Below are 15,992 nucleotides of genomic sequence, written 5' to 3'. Positions count from 1 at the left end.
CTCTGCGGAAGACAAAGGAACATAGTGTGTTGGACGCAACGCAACAAAGCAGAGTGAACTTTGCCTTGAATATGCAAAGTGGTTCAAAGACGGCCTATATTGAAAATGGTGTGCTTAATTATGCAGTCATTCCAGCTTAAGATGAAGCAGTTGCGATTAACTCCTGTAATTATGACGATCACGCTTCCTATGCTTCTTGTTACATTAACTGATCCCGGTAGTTTTGTACTGTCCACTTTGCAAACCTAGTTTCTTTCCAAATGAATTGTTAATTTGACTCTAGTTATACAATGCACTCTTACCTCCCAAAACTTTAAATTTTCCATTTCGACACATAGGTCAAAAGAAGACTGCTGATGAGAGTTACATGTATTTTGAATTTCCAGTGAGAAGTCTGGGAACTCGGAAAACAACATGCCTTTTGTATGGGCACAAAGAACACTGCCAAGAAAACCATTTAAAACAAAAACATCATGGACTTTAGAGGAAGGCCACAGCTTTCAAGCATCTGGAGGCAAGGTGACACTATCTTAAAAACTTGAGCAGCGGGTTGGGTTTGGCAGTGACAAGATGAGGTTGACGATGTGCCATGGACTGATAATGTAGCAGGGTTGGTAGGAGTAAGAGGAACATGTGTTATGTGTTCCCTAAGTTATTTTTGTATACAAATGGATGCCAAGGTAGGCAAAAGCATCAAGGCTTAAGGTATGCATGGTCGAATCTGACGATGTGGCATCTCAAGCCTGCAAATTCATCGACATATATACAGACACGGCAGCAGCCCTCAAAATCTATGGCACACAGACATCGACCCATCTCAGCTTAAGACAAGATGGGTCCTCTTTTCCTATGGTGTCAAAACCTGGAGAAGCTCAACATGGAAGACAAAAAGGGGCCTTTACTGCCGGGGTTGTGATGCTGTACAAAATAAGTTGTCAACCACCATGCAAGCATCAAGCCCATGTTTCCCGAATTATTCACCTGTATAGGATACGGAAGTAGAGAGCAAATCAATCGTTAGAGCTATCAAGTGTGATACATCTCTCTAACATGCTAAGAAGACTGCCCTGCCCCTCTGTCATGCATGCCTTTATAGATGCATCGGTACGAGTCATTGATCGTGCCTATTTCCCGTTACCACTCACTCAAAGCTGCTCGAACGGCTGTAGCGACCACCTAAATACTCTTCCAAGTACTTGTTGGAGTGTGCAAGGTTAACACTATGCTCAATGCTGGCTTGAGATGCAGCATCATCGTCTAGGCCGAACAAGGCGAGGGTCAAATGTGTTCGGATGTCAATTTCTCCATAGTTTGGCATGTCATATCCGTCGTCTGATTCCTTGCATACTGAATCTTGCCTGCCAATGTGCTCAAGGTCCTCCACTTCCCCTTTAAGCAGCTTCAGTATCTACAAGAGTGATGTGATAGGATTTAGAGAGAGATTAGGTTTATCAAATAGGGAAGAAGAAAAGGAAAAATGCTTTGTTTTTCTTTGAAATTTGTCATGGCATTATAATGTTTCGCGGTGTTTAGCAGTCCATTCACAGTGCAAGTGTAGTAAGCTCACTCCCGTATTGCAAAGAAACATTGATAAATCCATCTATATTCCTGCAATTAAAATACAAGCATCTGTAAGAGCGTACCCGACTCATGCGGGGCCTCATCTGCGAGGATTGTCGAAGGCAGAGTCTCGCAGCAATCATCATGTTCGTAAGCTGGCCAAAATCATACGATCCCTCCAGCTTTGGGTCGATTAGTTTTTCTGTACTTGATTCATCTTCCAGCAGTTTTCTAGCCTGAAAAGGCATAAAGTTCATTGTCATTTTACAAACATGAGTGGAACGTTAAGGAAGTAATGCAAACAGAGATGAAAATCATCTTACCCACACAACCAAATTTTCTTCTCCCTTGGGTCTTGTGTTGTCAATGGGGCGTCTCCCCGTAATTAGCTCTAGCAAAACCACTCCAAAAGAATACACATCGGTCTTTTCACTCACCTTTCCGAACATGAAATATTCTGGAGCAAGGTACCTGTAGTAGAATTTCTCATCCTCATACCCACATCATAGAAAAGTATTCATGATATAGTATCCACATAGACTTAGAAACATATTGCACAACCCAACACATTCAACATGTTTAATGCATAGCATGCAGATGCTCGATTCCATGGTAGAAATACAGACATTGAGAGTGCGTATTCAGCTAGCCATTCTTGGATACTTTGAACAGAGAGCTTGAACTTTGAGAGGCCTGCTTACCCAAAGGTGCCGACAACATCACTGCAGGTTAGTTGTGTAGAAGATGCGGGCATCCACTTTGCAAGTCCAAAATCTGTCAGCTGGATGAAAGGAAAAAAGTCAGAAAATTAGTACTAGGGTGCACTACAGGGATGCATTCATTTTAGAAACCAGTTCAGATTACCAAAAGTGCATGGCATTACCTGTGGCTTAAGATCTGCTGAGAGAAGAATGTTGGATGACTTGACATCCCGATGAATGACAGGCTGTTCGCAACAATCGTGTAAGTAGTGTAGAGCATCAGCAACTCCAACAGCTATGTTATACCGAGGCTCCCATGCCAGAACAGCCTTGCCTTTTCCACCTAGGGATCCATAGAAGACACCAAAAGTTATGTTCTGATAAACCCCTCGCATATGACAGGAACATTTTCATCGAATCGCTCTAGCCGGAGCATTTTCCTAACATATATTGCAGTAATCAAAACTGACCATGGAGCTGTTGCTCAAGGTTGCCTTGAGGTGCAAAATTGTATACTAGCATCTGTTGTTGGTTGTCCAAGCAGTATCCAAGTAGTTGTACAATGTGATTGTGGTGAATGCTGCACATAATCTCAACCTCAGTGGCCAATGCATAGCCAGAATCAACGGCAGATGCGTTCAGGCATTTTACTGCAACTGTGTGATTTTCCGCAATAACTCCTTGATAAACTTGGCTGCAGCCTCCCCTTCCCACCATGTTGTCTGATATACCAAGTTTGTACCATCTCTCTCTCTCTCTCTCTCTCTCTCTCTCTCTCTCTCTCTCTCTCTCTCTCTCTCACACACACACACACAAATCCTCAAAATCTCCATGAAGAACATCGACATGGGGAAACCAATGGATCAGGAGAGGCACAAAGATATTCATGTGTATGAATCCTCGAGAAACCCCAATGCAAGTTTAAAGCAAAAGTACAAGTTACAAACACATGGTAGTCATACACATAACCGTCAACTCCAGCATACACAGTAATGACTGATGTGTATATATAACTTGATAAATCCATGATAAGCCCACTCACACTTAGAGGAAAGTGTAAATAGATTCATGGTGGTCATCCTCAAGGCACACCACCATCAGCTCCACACTAACATTATCAGGGGGGGAGTCTCCTAATCTTATTGCTTTTCTTTTAGTATGTATGCATATTCGCCATTGAGCTGGTTATTTGTGCACAATGGATCAGGTGCAAATCATGCGAAAACAACAGCATGCATGGTAATAGGATGATGCCAATCTTGGAAGGACCAACCTGAATCGAAGTTGTCGGTTGCATCTTGCAGTTCCTTTAATTCAAATTGCTTACAAGCTCTCATATTGGAAAGCCTTGACCCCAGTACATCAGTATAAGACTGCAGCACGGCATCTGTTTCACAGACATTTGTACCATCCTCTGTTCTTTGCTGTTCATGAGACATCCTTTCACTGCTAGTCTGAGGAGAGGAGTTGCAATCATCCGTGTCCCATTTCAAAAGCTCTGCTTCGTGATTGACTACCTCTTTCGGTCTATCCGGCAATTGCAAAGCCCATTCGACTACAGAGAGCCTGCGAGACATGGACTTGTATTCTTGATCCGTTGCGACATGTTTACGCAGCAGCGGCCATCCTACAGATGGACTGTTCTCTTCAACTACTACACCTTCTTGTGCAAACGAAGCATTGAGTGGCGTGTCTATGCTCGGATGGAGAGTACATATTTCCTCGTGTGGATGTGATGAGGTTACTGGGATAGGTGGTGCTGAAGGCATTTTCTCCAATGCTCTCAAAGATCGACCATGATCGTGATATCTTTCAGTTAAGGCAAAGCACTCCTCCAGACTCTGATGGGGATGCTCAACCTTATCTTCGTTGTTTTGTGCATCATCTAGCCCTGGGAGGTTCGTGTCACATCGATTCTGGGCCGTCACTGACTCAGTGGGAGAGCTCAAAGCTGAGAGTGGACTTTCTAGTGGACCCGAAGCTCTTTTTTGAAATGAGGAATGCTTATAAGCATGGAGTACACTTACAGGTGAGTCTAGAAAACGAGATGGCAGAGGCCAAGGGCAAGCAGCATTTCCGTACTCATCATCATCCATCTCTGTTTCTAAAGACTTGCTGGACAGACTTGCCCTTCTTCCATCTGTAAGATATCGACCTGAATTCTTCCAATTATGAGTCCTGAATGTCTTGTGGATAGAATTTAGAACTCCTGGAGTGTTATCACCTGTTAAAGCACATTCAGACGAAACTAGTATTATACATGACTTTCATTTATATGCCCTGGCCTTGTACAGAAAGCGGCAAACAGAACCTCAGATCTAAGGTATACCCAACTTGAGCAAGGTGAGCTTCTATGTTCTAATTCAAGCTCCTCGTCCCCCCTCCCCTCTTTCTTACCATCTCCTGTGAATTAAGCCCGGACATTTACTTAGGCCAAAACTCGATAAGTAACCATGTCAATCTTACCAAGGTTTCTCAGGGAACCTTCTTTTTCAAATGTAACTTGTCCTTGCTGGATGACCATAACAGAACAGGTCGGCGGTAGCCTTCGTGAGCAATACTTGGCTAGAGAAAAAGAAGGCCTATGAACACAGAAATACTGACATCAGCAAATGTTTCAAACCGCATGCTCCAGCCATCAAAGTACTGTGTATGCTTGTTTCAATATAAGACTTGAAGCATGCATAGGAAGAGCATACCCAATATGTGGCTTGCTTGATACATGTCCCAGTATGAGCTTTACAGCATTACTTTTCCTGCATTCTTCAATAAGTGCTCGTCTTAACGAGGGACCATCACTTACTTTCACCTGCAGGTTCACCTACACCAAACATACAAAACACTGTTAGAGAAAAGCAAGGCAGGAGGGAGCGACTTGCAGAGGATACATGCAAACTTGGGCAACACCAGAAAGGCAGGAGAGAGCAACTTGCAGAGGATACATGCAAACTTGGGCACCACATTAAACTTGCCTTTCTAATGCTGCAAAAGCTTTCATAGACCCCGATAATTGAGTCAAAGTAGCCCTCGGATTGTTGCTCTGTGGCTTCCAATTGACTCCGCAATACGTCTGCAAAACAATGGCAGGAACCAGAATGTGAAATCAAAGACTCTCTTCTAAGTTCTAAGGTGACCAGGCATTGACATGAATTGCTGATAGCCTTCAATTGAATGGATGAATGGAGAGTGTATAGTACCTGCTTCAGAGGTTGAGGGTGCCACATGGAGTGCTATCACATGATTTCCCGCCCGCGTAAACTTGGCAAGCGTCCATGTTAACAGCTCCCTGCCAGTGTTGTCAAGCTTGAGTCCCACTACCAACACATTGTCATTTTGCTGCACTTCTTGGTTCTCTTCTCCAGTCATGCTTCTGCTCTTTGTCTCTCACTTAAATCACATTACAACCCGCACCAATTCAATATGTCTCTCTTCAGGTGGGCTACACAAGTGACAGCAAAGAGTGGCAGCAGCTCTCCTCTTTCTCTTAAGCAGTTTGTCCCACATTGCCTTGAACCTGTGGCCACTAACAAAAGCTTGATTCCGCACGCCTTTCTCTGCAATGATATGGATCGTCTTGAATATGAAGATGCGTCTGCGTTAGCTCTTCTACTTGAAGCAGCCAAGCAATCAACTTTGAAAAGCAGGCTTTCTAGTTGGGCATTCAGTGTGAGGCCAACAATTATTGGTTTACCTGAGAGTTGAGACTTTCTCAGGTGTTAAGGTTTCTTGGCCTTGCAATGATAGCTGACAACTACTCACAAAATTGATGCTCTCTCTCACAAAAAATGCATGCTGGCACGTTTGAATCACAGAGTGACAAGAGAGAGCCTCCTGCCATGAGTGTTCATCGTGGGTGACACATGACATGTCAAAGACATATACGCATGCACGCTTACGGGGACGCACAAGCTGTGGAAGCAGGGATTCTCAGTATGAATTAGCTGCTAGTAAAATCAAGAGCCTGATCGGAAAAGGCAAGAATGTGTGATCTCTCACGATCAATTAGAAGAAACTCTCTCTCTCTCTCTCAATTAGAAGAATGTGTGATGTGTGATAATGAAGGTTGCTGCTTTTGCATTACATTGACACGATCAATGCAGGGCAGCTTCAGCTGAGAGGATGTCTGGAGAGAACAGAATGAGATGAAGAAATGGAAAGCTCGGGACCTTATGAGGGGAAGGCGCAAGGACAAAAAGAATGCGCGAAAAAGGAGCTATGAAAAGCTCGGTGGGTTTTGTAAAAGAAAGAGAGAGGGCAAGCCACAGAGAGAGAGAGAGAGAGAGAGAGAGAGAGAGAGAGAGAGAGAAGGGCTCAGCAAGCGCCGACACTCTGATAGTCTCCTCTCCCTTCCAAATGTACCGCACTTTGGTGAGGTTTTAATGTAGTATCGTCAGTTTAGCGTTTTGGCGGCTTATTGCAGATCGCTTCGGGAGCCTTGTTGGCATTGGTTGTGGGCAGTGGGCAGTGAGCAATCCAAGCAGCTCTGCCGGCGCTCTCCTCACTTGTCTTTAGTTGTAGGTCGCGACCCATCATTCCGATTCGTTTGGCAGGCCCTCTCAGAAGGAGAGAGAGAGTATGTGTGTTTCTAGAGAGAGACTTGCTCACACACGACTGCACATTGCCATACGCTCGACGGCACGAGAAACCAAATCGGGGAGTTTTCAAAACCTTCTTGACCTTGCTCTAAAATCCACATGGGCAGCACATTCTTTGAGTGTGTTCGAGCGAAAACAGAGGAATTCTCTCTCTACCTCTCTCTAGAGTCCGAAGATACAAAGAGGTGAGAGCTCCAGAGAAGGTGCGGTGGGTTGGCAAGGCAGGTCGTTCTTTGCGCGCGTGTGTGTTTTTGTGGCCTCGTTCGTTTGTTGGGCGAATCTGGGTTCTTTGCTTACTGCCGCTGCGCGCGCAATCTCGCTCTCTCTCTCTCTTCTCTCTCGCACAAAGCAGCAAACTAAAAGGAGATGCCATTGCCACTAGCAGTAACAGTATTGAGAAGACCATCACTCTCACTCTCTCCCCCTCTCTCTCTCTCTCTCTTTCAAAAGGCCACCAGAAGTGGATTGTTGCAGGGTCATTGTCTTTGCCCTCCACTTTGAACTTTAAATTGAATTTGATGAATGAAAGGCGAATGGGAGAAGGGTATGCTGCCCTCTTCAGACAACATAAAACTAAACCATCAAGGTAGCACACATGTTGTTTTAGCCCCCATCTGCCCCTCTCTCATTTTCTAACTTCTTTTTCACTCCAAAAAGTTGGATGCTTGCTTGCAATTCTATTATATTTAAGGTTTTTGGCATTCTTTTTATTAGCACCCTCAAAATGCAACTTGGTGGCCATCCTAGCGATTCTCCACCATCCCTCACCTAAATGAGGCTCCATCGAGGTACTTCTCTAGGCTCCATCAAGATACTTCTCTAGTTTCTACATGTATAAGGGTCATGGAGTTTACGACTTGATGTTTGTTTGGATATCCATGTTTATGTTCCGATGGCATTTGCGGTGGGCTTGCAAGATTTGTCTACACTAGTATGGCCAACCGTCTTCGATACCTCTCTCTCTTTCTTTCTCCCTCTTTATCACGTGTACATGGATTTCTTTCAATTTTGGAGTTTAACTTTCATGTCGCGGATTTTGACACGTGTAAAAGGCTCTCCCTTTTGCCATATTATGTTAGTTTAGATACCCAAAGTTGTGTTCCAAGAGGTGTTTGCGGGTGGATGAAAATATCGCCAAGTCGCACCTCAATGAATTGTGGCGCGTAATGGCATCAATTTTCAAGTTACTCTCTTAAAAAAAGCATGTCACGCATGCTGTGATGGATATGTGTATTGTTCATGGAGTTTACGGCACGATTTGTGCTCCAAAAGGTGTTTGTGGGTAGGCATAAATGTCGTTGGGTCGCACCCTAGTGTACCGTGGATCGAATTGATATCTATTTTCAATCTCTCTCCCACGAAAAATATATGTCACTTTGGTTATGATAATAGGTTTGCACGCAATTGTGAGTAGATTATCTACTCACAATTGCGCGTTTTGCACCCCCAAAAAAAAAAAAAAGATACCATGTCACATCCCTAACCATTTGTAAGCTGCAATCGAACTTGGCACAACGTTGGGTGTTTCACACATGCATCATGTTAATCAAACAATCATGTCCTCATTAAAAAGATGGGACATACCTACTCCTTTTGCAATATGATACAACCATGTATTCTCGCGAGAAGCCAATTTAACTAGAAATTTTCTTGTCATCCTCCATGTCATCAAGTCACAAGACGTTAGCCAAGGTTAACGCAGTTGTGCACAATGCTCAATGCTACCAAAAGAAGTATGTTTTATGAACTTTGTCGCAATATGGAGAGTTGAGATTAGAGATTAGGGTTTTAACATTCTCCATTGGAGGCCTCTTGATGGTAAGGCCTTTCTTATTCTTTGCACCTTTGTGTGCCCCTTCCCCCCGCCAGGATTTGTCAATTTGGCCAAAGAAATTGATGCATCCCTAGCGTTACTTCTTTGCAACACATGAAAACCCTTTCATATATGTATAATCCTTTTTTTTTTTTAAGTGTTGATAAGTCAGCTGTTTTATTCCACCAATTTTGTAGATCAAACCGAGCACCCAAGCCCATCCTTTGCCTTGAGATATTGCCAAGCGGGCCTAATGAGAGTTGAACACGCCACCTTGGTGATGCAAGTCCAACCCTTTTCCTTTGCATTCATCTTCTCTTATCATTCCATTTGATTATTGTATGGTAAGTCAGCAATCTGTTCAAGATTGATGGCCAAGGGGGCGAGCTTAGTTGGAAGTAGTTCAATTTAAGGTATTTTATTGAGTTTGAAGAGGTTGTTGTAACTTGTGAGGAGGGATGGGGTTGCAATCAAAGGGGGGGGTGTGGGGCTGCAACCAAATAGTTTAGCTCACATAGTCATGATGCAACCCATAGAATCACAAGGAAATATCTTTGCTATATGCATCTATTTCAAGCGTGTGGGCAAATTTTTTGTTGTGACGATGTATTTGTACCTTCAAAGTAACATGCACATTATTTATTTTTTATGGTGAATATCTTTTGAAGATCATTTCTTTTTTAGTAAAAATCTTCAAGAAACTACCTAGCACTCACTTTGCGCCTATTCATTCTTTATAAACACTTTGCACCTATTTTCTCTCTCTCTCTCTCTCTCTCTCTCTCTCTCTCTCTCTCTCGCACTCGGATGAATCAAATTGCACCAGGTGGCCTCCTGAATGTCTCTCTGCTTAATATATAGAAAGAATAGATAGATACACACACCTTTTCTCTCTCTCTTCTCTCTCTACCATTGTCCCTTTGTTTTGCATTGAGATCTTTTAGTGTGCACTTTTGTCCAACGTGATGTTTGATTTCAAAAATCTCACAAATATCTTCTCTAAGAGATTAATCTCCTTAATCTTATTACTTTGCCTTGTTATTCACTCATCGATGTGGTGGTCCACTGAGGCCTTAAATCTCTCCACTCACAATTGTGAGTAGCCTATGGCCCAAAAAAAAAAAAAAATTTGCTTGTCCTTCCAAGTGCTTTATTTTTGTTTTTAGGAGACCCTTTAGGCTTTCACATACCAAAGGTACCTAGTGATTATGATCTCAAACCAAGTCCAAAAGATCGTAGATTTGCGGCACTTCTTTTTTTGAGGGGATTTGCAGTCAATCATAGATTCCCTCAAAAATTGCAGTCTCCATTAGAGTGTGTGTGTGTGTGTGTGTGTCTCCAATCTTGAGCATCTCTCAAGACCACCTATGCCCTTCTATTTGTTGCCCCTCGTCTATAAGTGACACATGGAGAGAGTAAAGGGATCAACGATTGGGAAGACATATGCAAGACACAGGGGATCTGAGAGTTCGGATCATCAGAGCATGATGACGCATGACTTTTATATTTTTGTAGGCACATTCTCTTCAAGAACATGCGATATGGGCAATGGTTAAGGCCGTTGTCTTAGAGGGAGGAGGACTTAGGGTCGACCCCCCCATCTGGTATCGGAGATCAACTTTTTGATGCCCAAACAAAGAAGCTACGTGGATCCCTCCAAACCCGTTGATCCCTTCTCTGCATAGTGTCACTTACAAACGAAGGTTGTTGCTCAACAATAGTCTGTGTTTTACTGGTAGCACCCTAAATATGTGCTCAAGTTGAATATGGTTCTATACTTTATTTTTGTTTTGGCAAAACTCACAATGGTCAGTGGATTATATTAACAAACCCAAGCAGTTACAAATTCTTGCCATGCTCGTGACGAGCCATGACATCTCCAAAAGACTATAGATACATCGGCTGAGAGGGGAGCCACCTTGGAGGGGACACGTCCTTATCCTTGTGAGCCAGTTACTACATTGTTAATAACCGTGTTCCACTCATTTAACCAAACAAATTTTAGGATAAGAAGGGCCATACAACACACAGCTTAGGTTGGAAAGGGATCTTATTAAATGAGAAATTTTCCCTTTGTCCTTACAATAAGAAGAGAGCAATACTCTATGTATCTCCTTCCCCAATATGAAGTATCTCTTGCTCTTACTTGTATTTTTCTAGGATATTATCTGGCACCATCAATGGCTCTCCCTTTGTGTCGTTGTTTTGTGGTCCACCATATGGTGGTTGCTTTGCTTTTGCCCAAGTCATTGCTCATGAACATACCGTAGACCTTTGAGAGGGTCATTTCCAAATTATGTTAGAAGTTCGCTCAATGTTCAGAAAAGTGTGTCTCAGTTCAGCCTTGGGCCGGTTGAAAAATCATAATAGCCGGTTGAAGGTGTAGGGAATGGGGTGCTGGGAGCACCATTCCAATAGATCACGCGATCGATGGAGCCGGGAGCTTTTTCCCGAACATTGAGTTCGTTATTGATAAAAAGAAAGGTACTATGGACAAATGTAAGATAGTACATAACCTACTTTGTTAAGCTGGTTTTGTTAAGCCTCAATGAGAGGCGATAGACATCCAACTTGTAATCTTCAACACCTCAAGGCTCGGCGTGAGCGTAAGGCTTTTTTGTAATTTTATGTAGTGCTTAATACAATTCACTTACAAATTGTGAGTTTTGGAAAAAAAAAAAAAAAAGATAGTAGTACCCCAAAACAAAAGGCTTAAAAGTTGAAAAGTTAAAGTCCTTCTACCAATGTCTATTTTTCTCTAGCACTAATTTTGCAATACACGTGATTCGATTTAGCATAGCTTTCCTTCTTGCCATTCAGAGTATAAGCCTACGTGTAAATGGCAATATGCTATTTTCACCTAAATTATATTTAGTTCATCATCGATATTGTGGGTGCTTAGTACCCACAAGATATGTACTGGCCATGTATAAATAAGTGCATTGAAAAAAACATACAAAGCTGGATAAATATATGAAGTAGAATCCTTGATGGGGAGAGACAGCCTAAGTTACCTTCTTCATCTTTGAAATTGTGTGTGTGTGTGTGTGTGTGTGTGTGTGTGTGTGAGAGAGAGAGAGAGAGAGAGAGAGAGAGAGAGAGAGGGCAACACAAAAGAAGGTAGGGCAACACCAAGCATACATAGAGAGGAGAAATGCACTACAAATCAATTTAAGGCACTTCAAGTGCATTCAGCATTTTATGTTGCTAGAACATTGCATATCTCATGATTGGTCCTTATTTTGTCTCCATAAGAAAGCATAAATCTGGAAAGCAATGAAAAGATTTTTATGGAAAAATAACACCAAAGCCTCGACACCTTGGCAATGGGCGAAATGGGATGTAGTCGCCAGACCAGTAGAGCAAGGTGGTGTAGGGATCCTTGACCGTGTCGTTCATGCGGAGGCCCTTTGTGCCAAGTTTGTGGTCTGGATTGTGAAACAAGACCATGCATGGGCTATTATGACCTATGATTTGATGGAACATGCAAGCTATACCCTGAAGGGGGGAAGTGGAAAGGGATTGAGGTTCATGACAAACTGCTTGCCTCTGAATGGACCAGCTTGAGGATGAGCCGCACAACGAGTGAGCTTTGCCGAAATGCAATGTAGCAACAGAGGTTTTGGAGTGGGGGGAGATTACCATACTGCTAGAACTCTATAACATTCTGGTCCCCTGGGCTCTCCTGAGCTACTGGGATATTGTTGAGCCCCTACTGAAGGGAGATTGTTATAAAGGTTAATAACAAAGGACTTAAGGGTCTGACCCACTTGTGGGATGCCATCAACCTGAACTGGAAAGAGGCAGACCTTGTGGCTGCCCTGTTCCACCTTAACGGCATGGAGAGGTTGTTGATTAACCGAGTTTTGGAAAGGCTAGGCAATCTCTTAATGCCCCTTAGCGCACCCAACTTTGAGTGGAAATCCTGGCGTTGGCTACAGAGAAGCCACTTTTTAAAACCACACACCAAGGGCATATACCTCGGTCTTATGCACAAGGAAGGTTGGTCTGCTCCCCTGACCTAACACTGGGGCAAGCAATAGCCAGAGGCTTGGTGGCTGACGTTGTTGAGTGCATTTCGAACATCCCATTTTTTTGTAAATTTTTACTTATGGACATGAAGCCTGATGTCAAAATGGTGTGTGGGTTTTCTAGCTTGCTTTAGCAAGCACATGTACATGCAGTGCAAGTTGCTCGTGTAGCGCCAGCTATAGGGTTGCCTTGGGTGCTCGTAAGTGAGTTTTCTGAAGTATCACTTGTATATAACAAAAACTCATGTAAAAACATCAAAACGTTCAGCCAAATATCAGAGATTTGCAGGTTTTTGCTCGTTGTGCCTCCTTCGTGCTTTTTCATGCAATTTTTGTCCCTGACTAGCGTTGCCTATGTGTAGTTGGGCCATGGCAGCTTGCTATTCGCGCCAATTTTGCATATAGAGGTGCATAGATTTAAAATTTGTGGTCTTCAGAACTTTTGTTGCAGAAATGCAGAGATATTTTGAGGCTTGAGAGCATCCCTTTTGGAGTTGTGGTTTGGGAGATACAATCTATTTCCCGCAGGGTATAGGATATGGCAGCCCGCGGGTAGTTAGGTGTATGGTAGGTTGTGGAAGCTCTCTTGTTTAATGGCGTGTTTACACTTCAAAATTGTGGTTTTGATGAGTTATTTGGTGAAGGTGGAAGCTCTATTCCTCAAGTGCATTGGTTGATGTGTGCTATAGATTCATGCAAGGGTAGATGCTTCCTAGTTTTGATGGTGGTCTTTTGGGTAGGCGTGTGCTTGTACATTCCCAAGGGATCACTTGTCTTTAAATTGTGGTGTTTTGGGAGTTTGTTTGATACCGTTTGTGGTTCTGATCTTGTGTCTTGAACGCTATTGGGAGACATTGCTATAGAGGTGCCCCTTGCTCTTGTTTTCCCAATTGTGTTTCGGTGCCCTCCACCGAGGATCTTCTTCAAGTTAACTGCAATTTACATGTTTTGGTGGATATGGGGACAAATTTTCCCGAGTTTCATAATCATGAGGATGAAAATGCAAATTCATGGTTTTGAATAGGTTTTCAAATGGTACATATCAGCTTGCTGACTTGGATGATACCTCACATAAATCACATGTCAATGGCTACAAGTTAAAGAAGTATGTTGCAAGGTTGATGACTGTGGTGAAGGATGAATCTTCATTTGAAAAGTTTTTTGATTGTGTGGCTCATTATGAATATGAATTGAAGGCTCCATCACTTTGTTTATAGGTTCTCCTTTCTGTTGCTTATCATGAATGATATAGTAGGCTATGGTGTGGCAAATGATGTTGAGTGCATTTTGAACACCCCTTTTTTTTGTAAATTTTTACATATGGACATGAAGCCCGATGTCAAAAGGGTGTGTGGGCTTTCTTTTTGTGGGTTTTCTAGCTTGCTTTAGGAAGCACATGTACATGCAATGCAAGTCGCCCGCAAGTGAGGTTTTTGAAGTGTCACTTGTATACAACAAGAACTCATGTAAAAACATAAAAAAGTTCAACCAAATATCATAGATTTGCAGGTTTTTTCTCGTTGTGCTTCCTTCATGGTTTTCCATGTAGTTTTTGGCCCTCGACTAGCCTTGCCATGGCAGCTTGTTGCTTGTGCCAACTTTGTACATAGAGGTGCATATATTTGAAATTTGTGGTCTTTAGAACTTTTGTTGCAAAACATATAGAGAATTTTTGAGGCTTGAAAGCATCCATTTTGGAGTTGTGTTTTGGGAGATACAGTCTATTTCCCGCAGGGTACATGATATGGTAGCCTGCAGCAAGTAGTCTGGCGTGTGGTAGGTTATGGAATCTTTCTTGTTTGGTGGTGTGCGTACACTTGAGAATTATGGTTTTAAGAGTTATTTGGTGAAGGTGGAAACTCTATTCCTCAAGTGCATTGGTTGGCATGTGTTGAAAATCCTGGCCAGGACAGATGCTTCCTAGTTTTGATGATGATCTTTTGGGTGGGTGTGTGCTTGTAAATTCCCAAAGGATCACCTGTCTTTGAATTGTGGTGTTGTGGGAGTTCTTTTGATACCGTTTGTGGTGCTGATTTTGTGTCTTGAGTGCTATTGGGAGACATTGCTATAGAGGTGCCCCTTGCTCTTGTTTTCCCAACAACGTCTATAAAAAACATATGGAGCCCTCAATTTCCCTTTTCAATGAAGATCTTTTTATGGAAGGTGCTATGGGGAGCCTTGCCAAAAAGTTAAAAGATCTTAGCTCAAGGTATCGTCTTCGATAGGTGTTCAGGCTTCAGAACTAATAGGGTGGAACTACCACACTTATTCTTGGAATGCCCAGGGGTTAGAGGCCTGGCAGGTAAGGTGTGCAAAATGATTCCAAAGACTTGGAAGATTGGGTTTTCCAAGAATGATCTGCTCCTTGGACGGAAAGAGATGAAAAGCCAAGCAATGTTGATTTGTACTCATGTAGTTAAATGTTGCTTCCTCTACCATGTTTGGAAGGCCAAGAATGGCCAAGTGTTTCACCAATATCTCTTGAGAGCTACCTACGCAGAGATTATCCAAGATAGCAGGGAAATTATTCTTGGGATTGGAAAAAGCAAGATCTATGATGAGTGGACTTGGGTAACTCTTATCGTCAGGTCTATGACAATTTGATGGTTATGGGGTTGAGTTTCTTCTGATTATCGCTCTCCATTGGAATGTATATGATCATGGATCAAAATCAGCATGGTGCCGATGTAAGGGTCTTTTCTTATTACTATAACCTCTCACATATTGTGAGATTTGAAAAAAAAAAAATCAGCATGGTGCCGATGTAAGGGTCTTTTCTTATTACTATAACCTCTCACATATTGTGAGATTTGAAAAAAAAAAACATAAATCTAGTGTAAGGAATTATTGTCATTGGAAGCATAAGTCTGGTAGCAATATCACTTCCTTTTTTTTTTGTAGTGGTCCGGGCATTTCCACCCAGATAGATACAAGAGGTCATCTTCAGGTGTCACCCAGCCACAATCAAACTCATGACCCAAGTCATAAAGTTTGAATGCTCAACCAAGTGGTTGCAGACAGAAATCAAACATCGTTTGATACACTTACGACCACAAATAGCTCATAGATGCATTAGTGCGCGAGCTTTGTTTTGCATGGAATGCTTACGTTGTTGCGTAGCTTTCTCTGAGCCTATTGCAATGGTGCAATCGGATCTCCAATGTGATGAGCGAGCAAGAAGTAGCACTAGGATGAAGCTCTCTCTCTCTCTCTCTCTCTCTCTCTCTCTCTCTCTCTCTCACACACACACACACACACACACACACACACACACACACACACACACAGTCGA

General features: G+C 42.7%; 1 protein-coding gene across 1 annotated transcript; it reads right to left on the bottom strand.

Moving 5' to 3' along the window:
• Positions 1–303: 303 nt before the first annotated feature.
• Positions 304–7,225, bottom strand: LOC147450133 (protein kinase STUNTED-like). The gene is made up of 11 exons (XM_086519450.1): positions 5,459–7,225; positions 5,234–5,331; positions 4,961–5,082; positions 4,728–4,843; positions 3,535–4,485; positions 2,732–2,983; positions 2,444–2,604; positions 2,262–2,341; positions 1,884–2,031; positions 1,644–1,796; positions 304–1,408 (listed from the first exon to the last, which is right to left on the bottom strand). The coding sequence occupies exons 1-11, from the start codon at positions 5,625–5,627 to the stop codon at positions 1,142–1,144; spliced, it is 2,517 nt and encodes an 838-aa protein (XP_086375576.1). The 5' UTR covers positions 5,628–7,225; the 3' UTR covers positions 304–1,141.
• Between the last annotated feature and the right edge of the window lie 8,767 nt (positions 7,226–15,992).

The sequence above is a fragment of the Adiantum capillus-veneris genome, chromosome 9, assembly GCF_014529385.1.
Source record: "Adiantum capillus-veneris isolate H3 chromosome 9, ASM1452938v2, whole genome shotgun sequence".
NCBI lineage: Eukaryota > Viridiplantae > Streptophyta > Polypodiopsida > Polypodiales > Pteridaceae > Adiantum > Adiantum capillus-veneris.
Note: the sequence above shows the minus strand (reverse complement) of the source record. Positions and strands in the feature narration are given on the sequence as shown.

Bases quoted from the DNA above. Each gene is read 5' to 3' on its own strand.
- LOC147450133 (XM_086519450.1), bottom strand. From the start codon at position 5,627: ATGACTGGAGAAGAGAACCAAGAAGTGCAGCAAAATGACAATGTGTTG. The intron at 2,984-3,534 runs GTTGGTCCTTCC...TTGGTATATCAG, and splicing joins AACCGACAACTTCGATTCAG to ACAACATGGTGGGAAGGGGA. The intron at 1,409-1,643 runs GTACGCTCTTAC...TCACTCTTGTAG, and splicing joins TGAGGCCCCGCATGAGTCGG to ATACTGAAGCTGCTTAAAGG.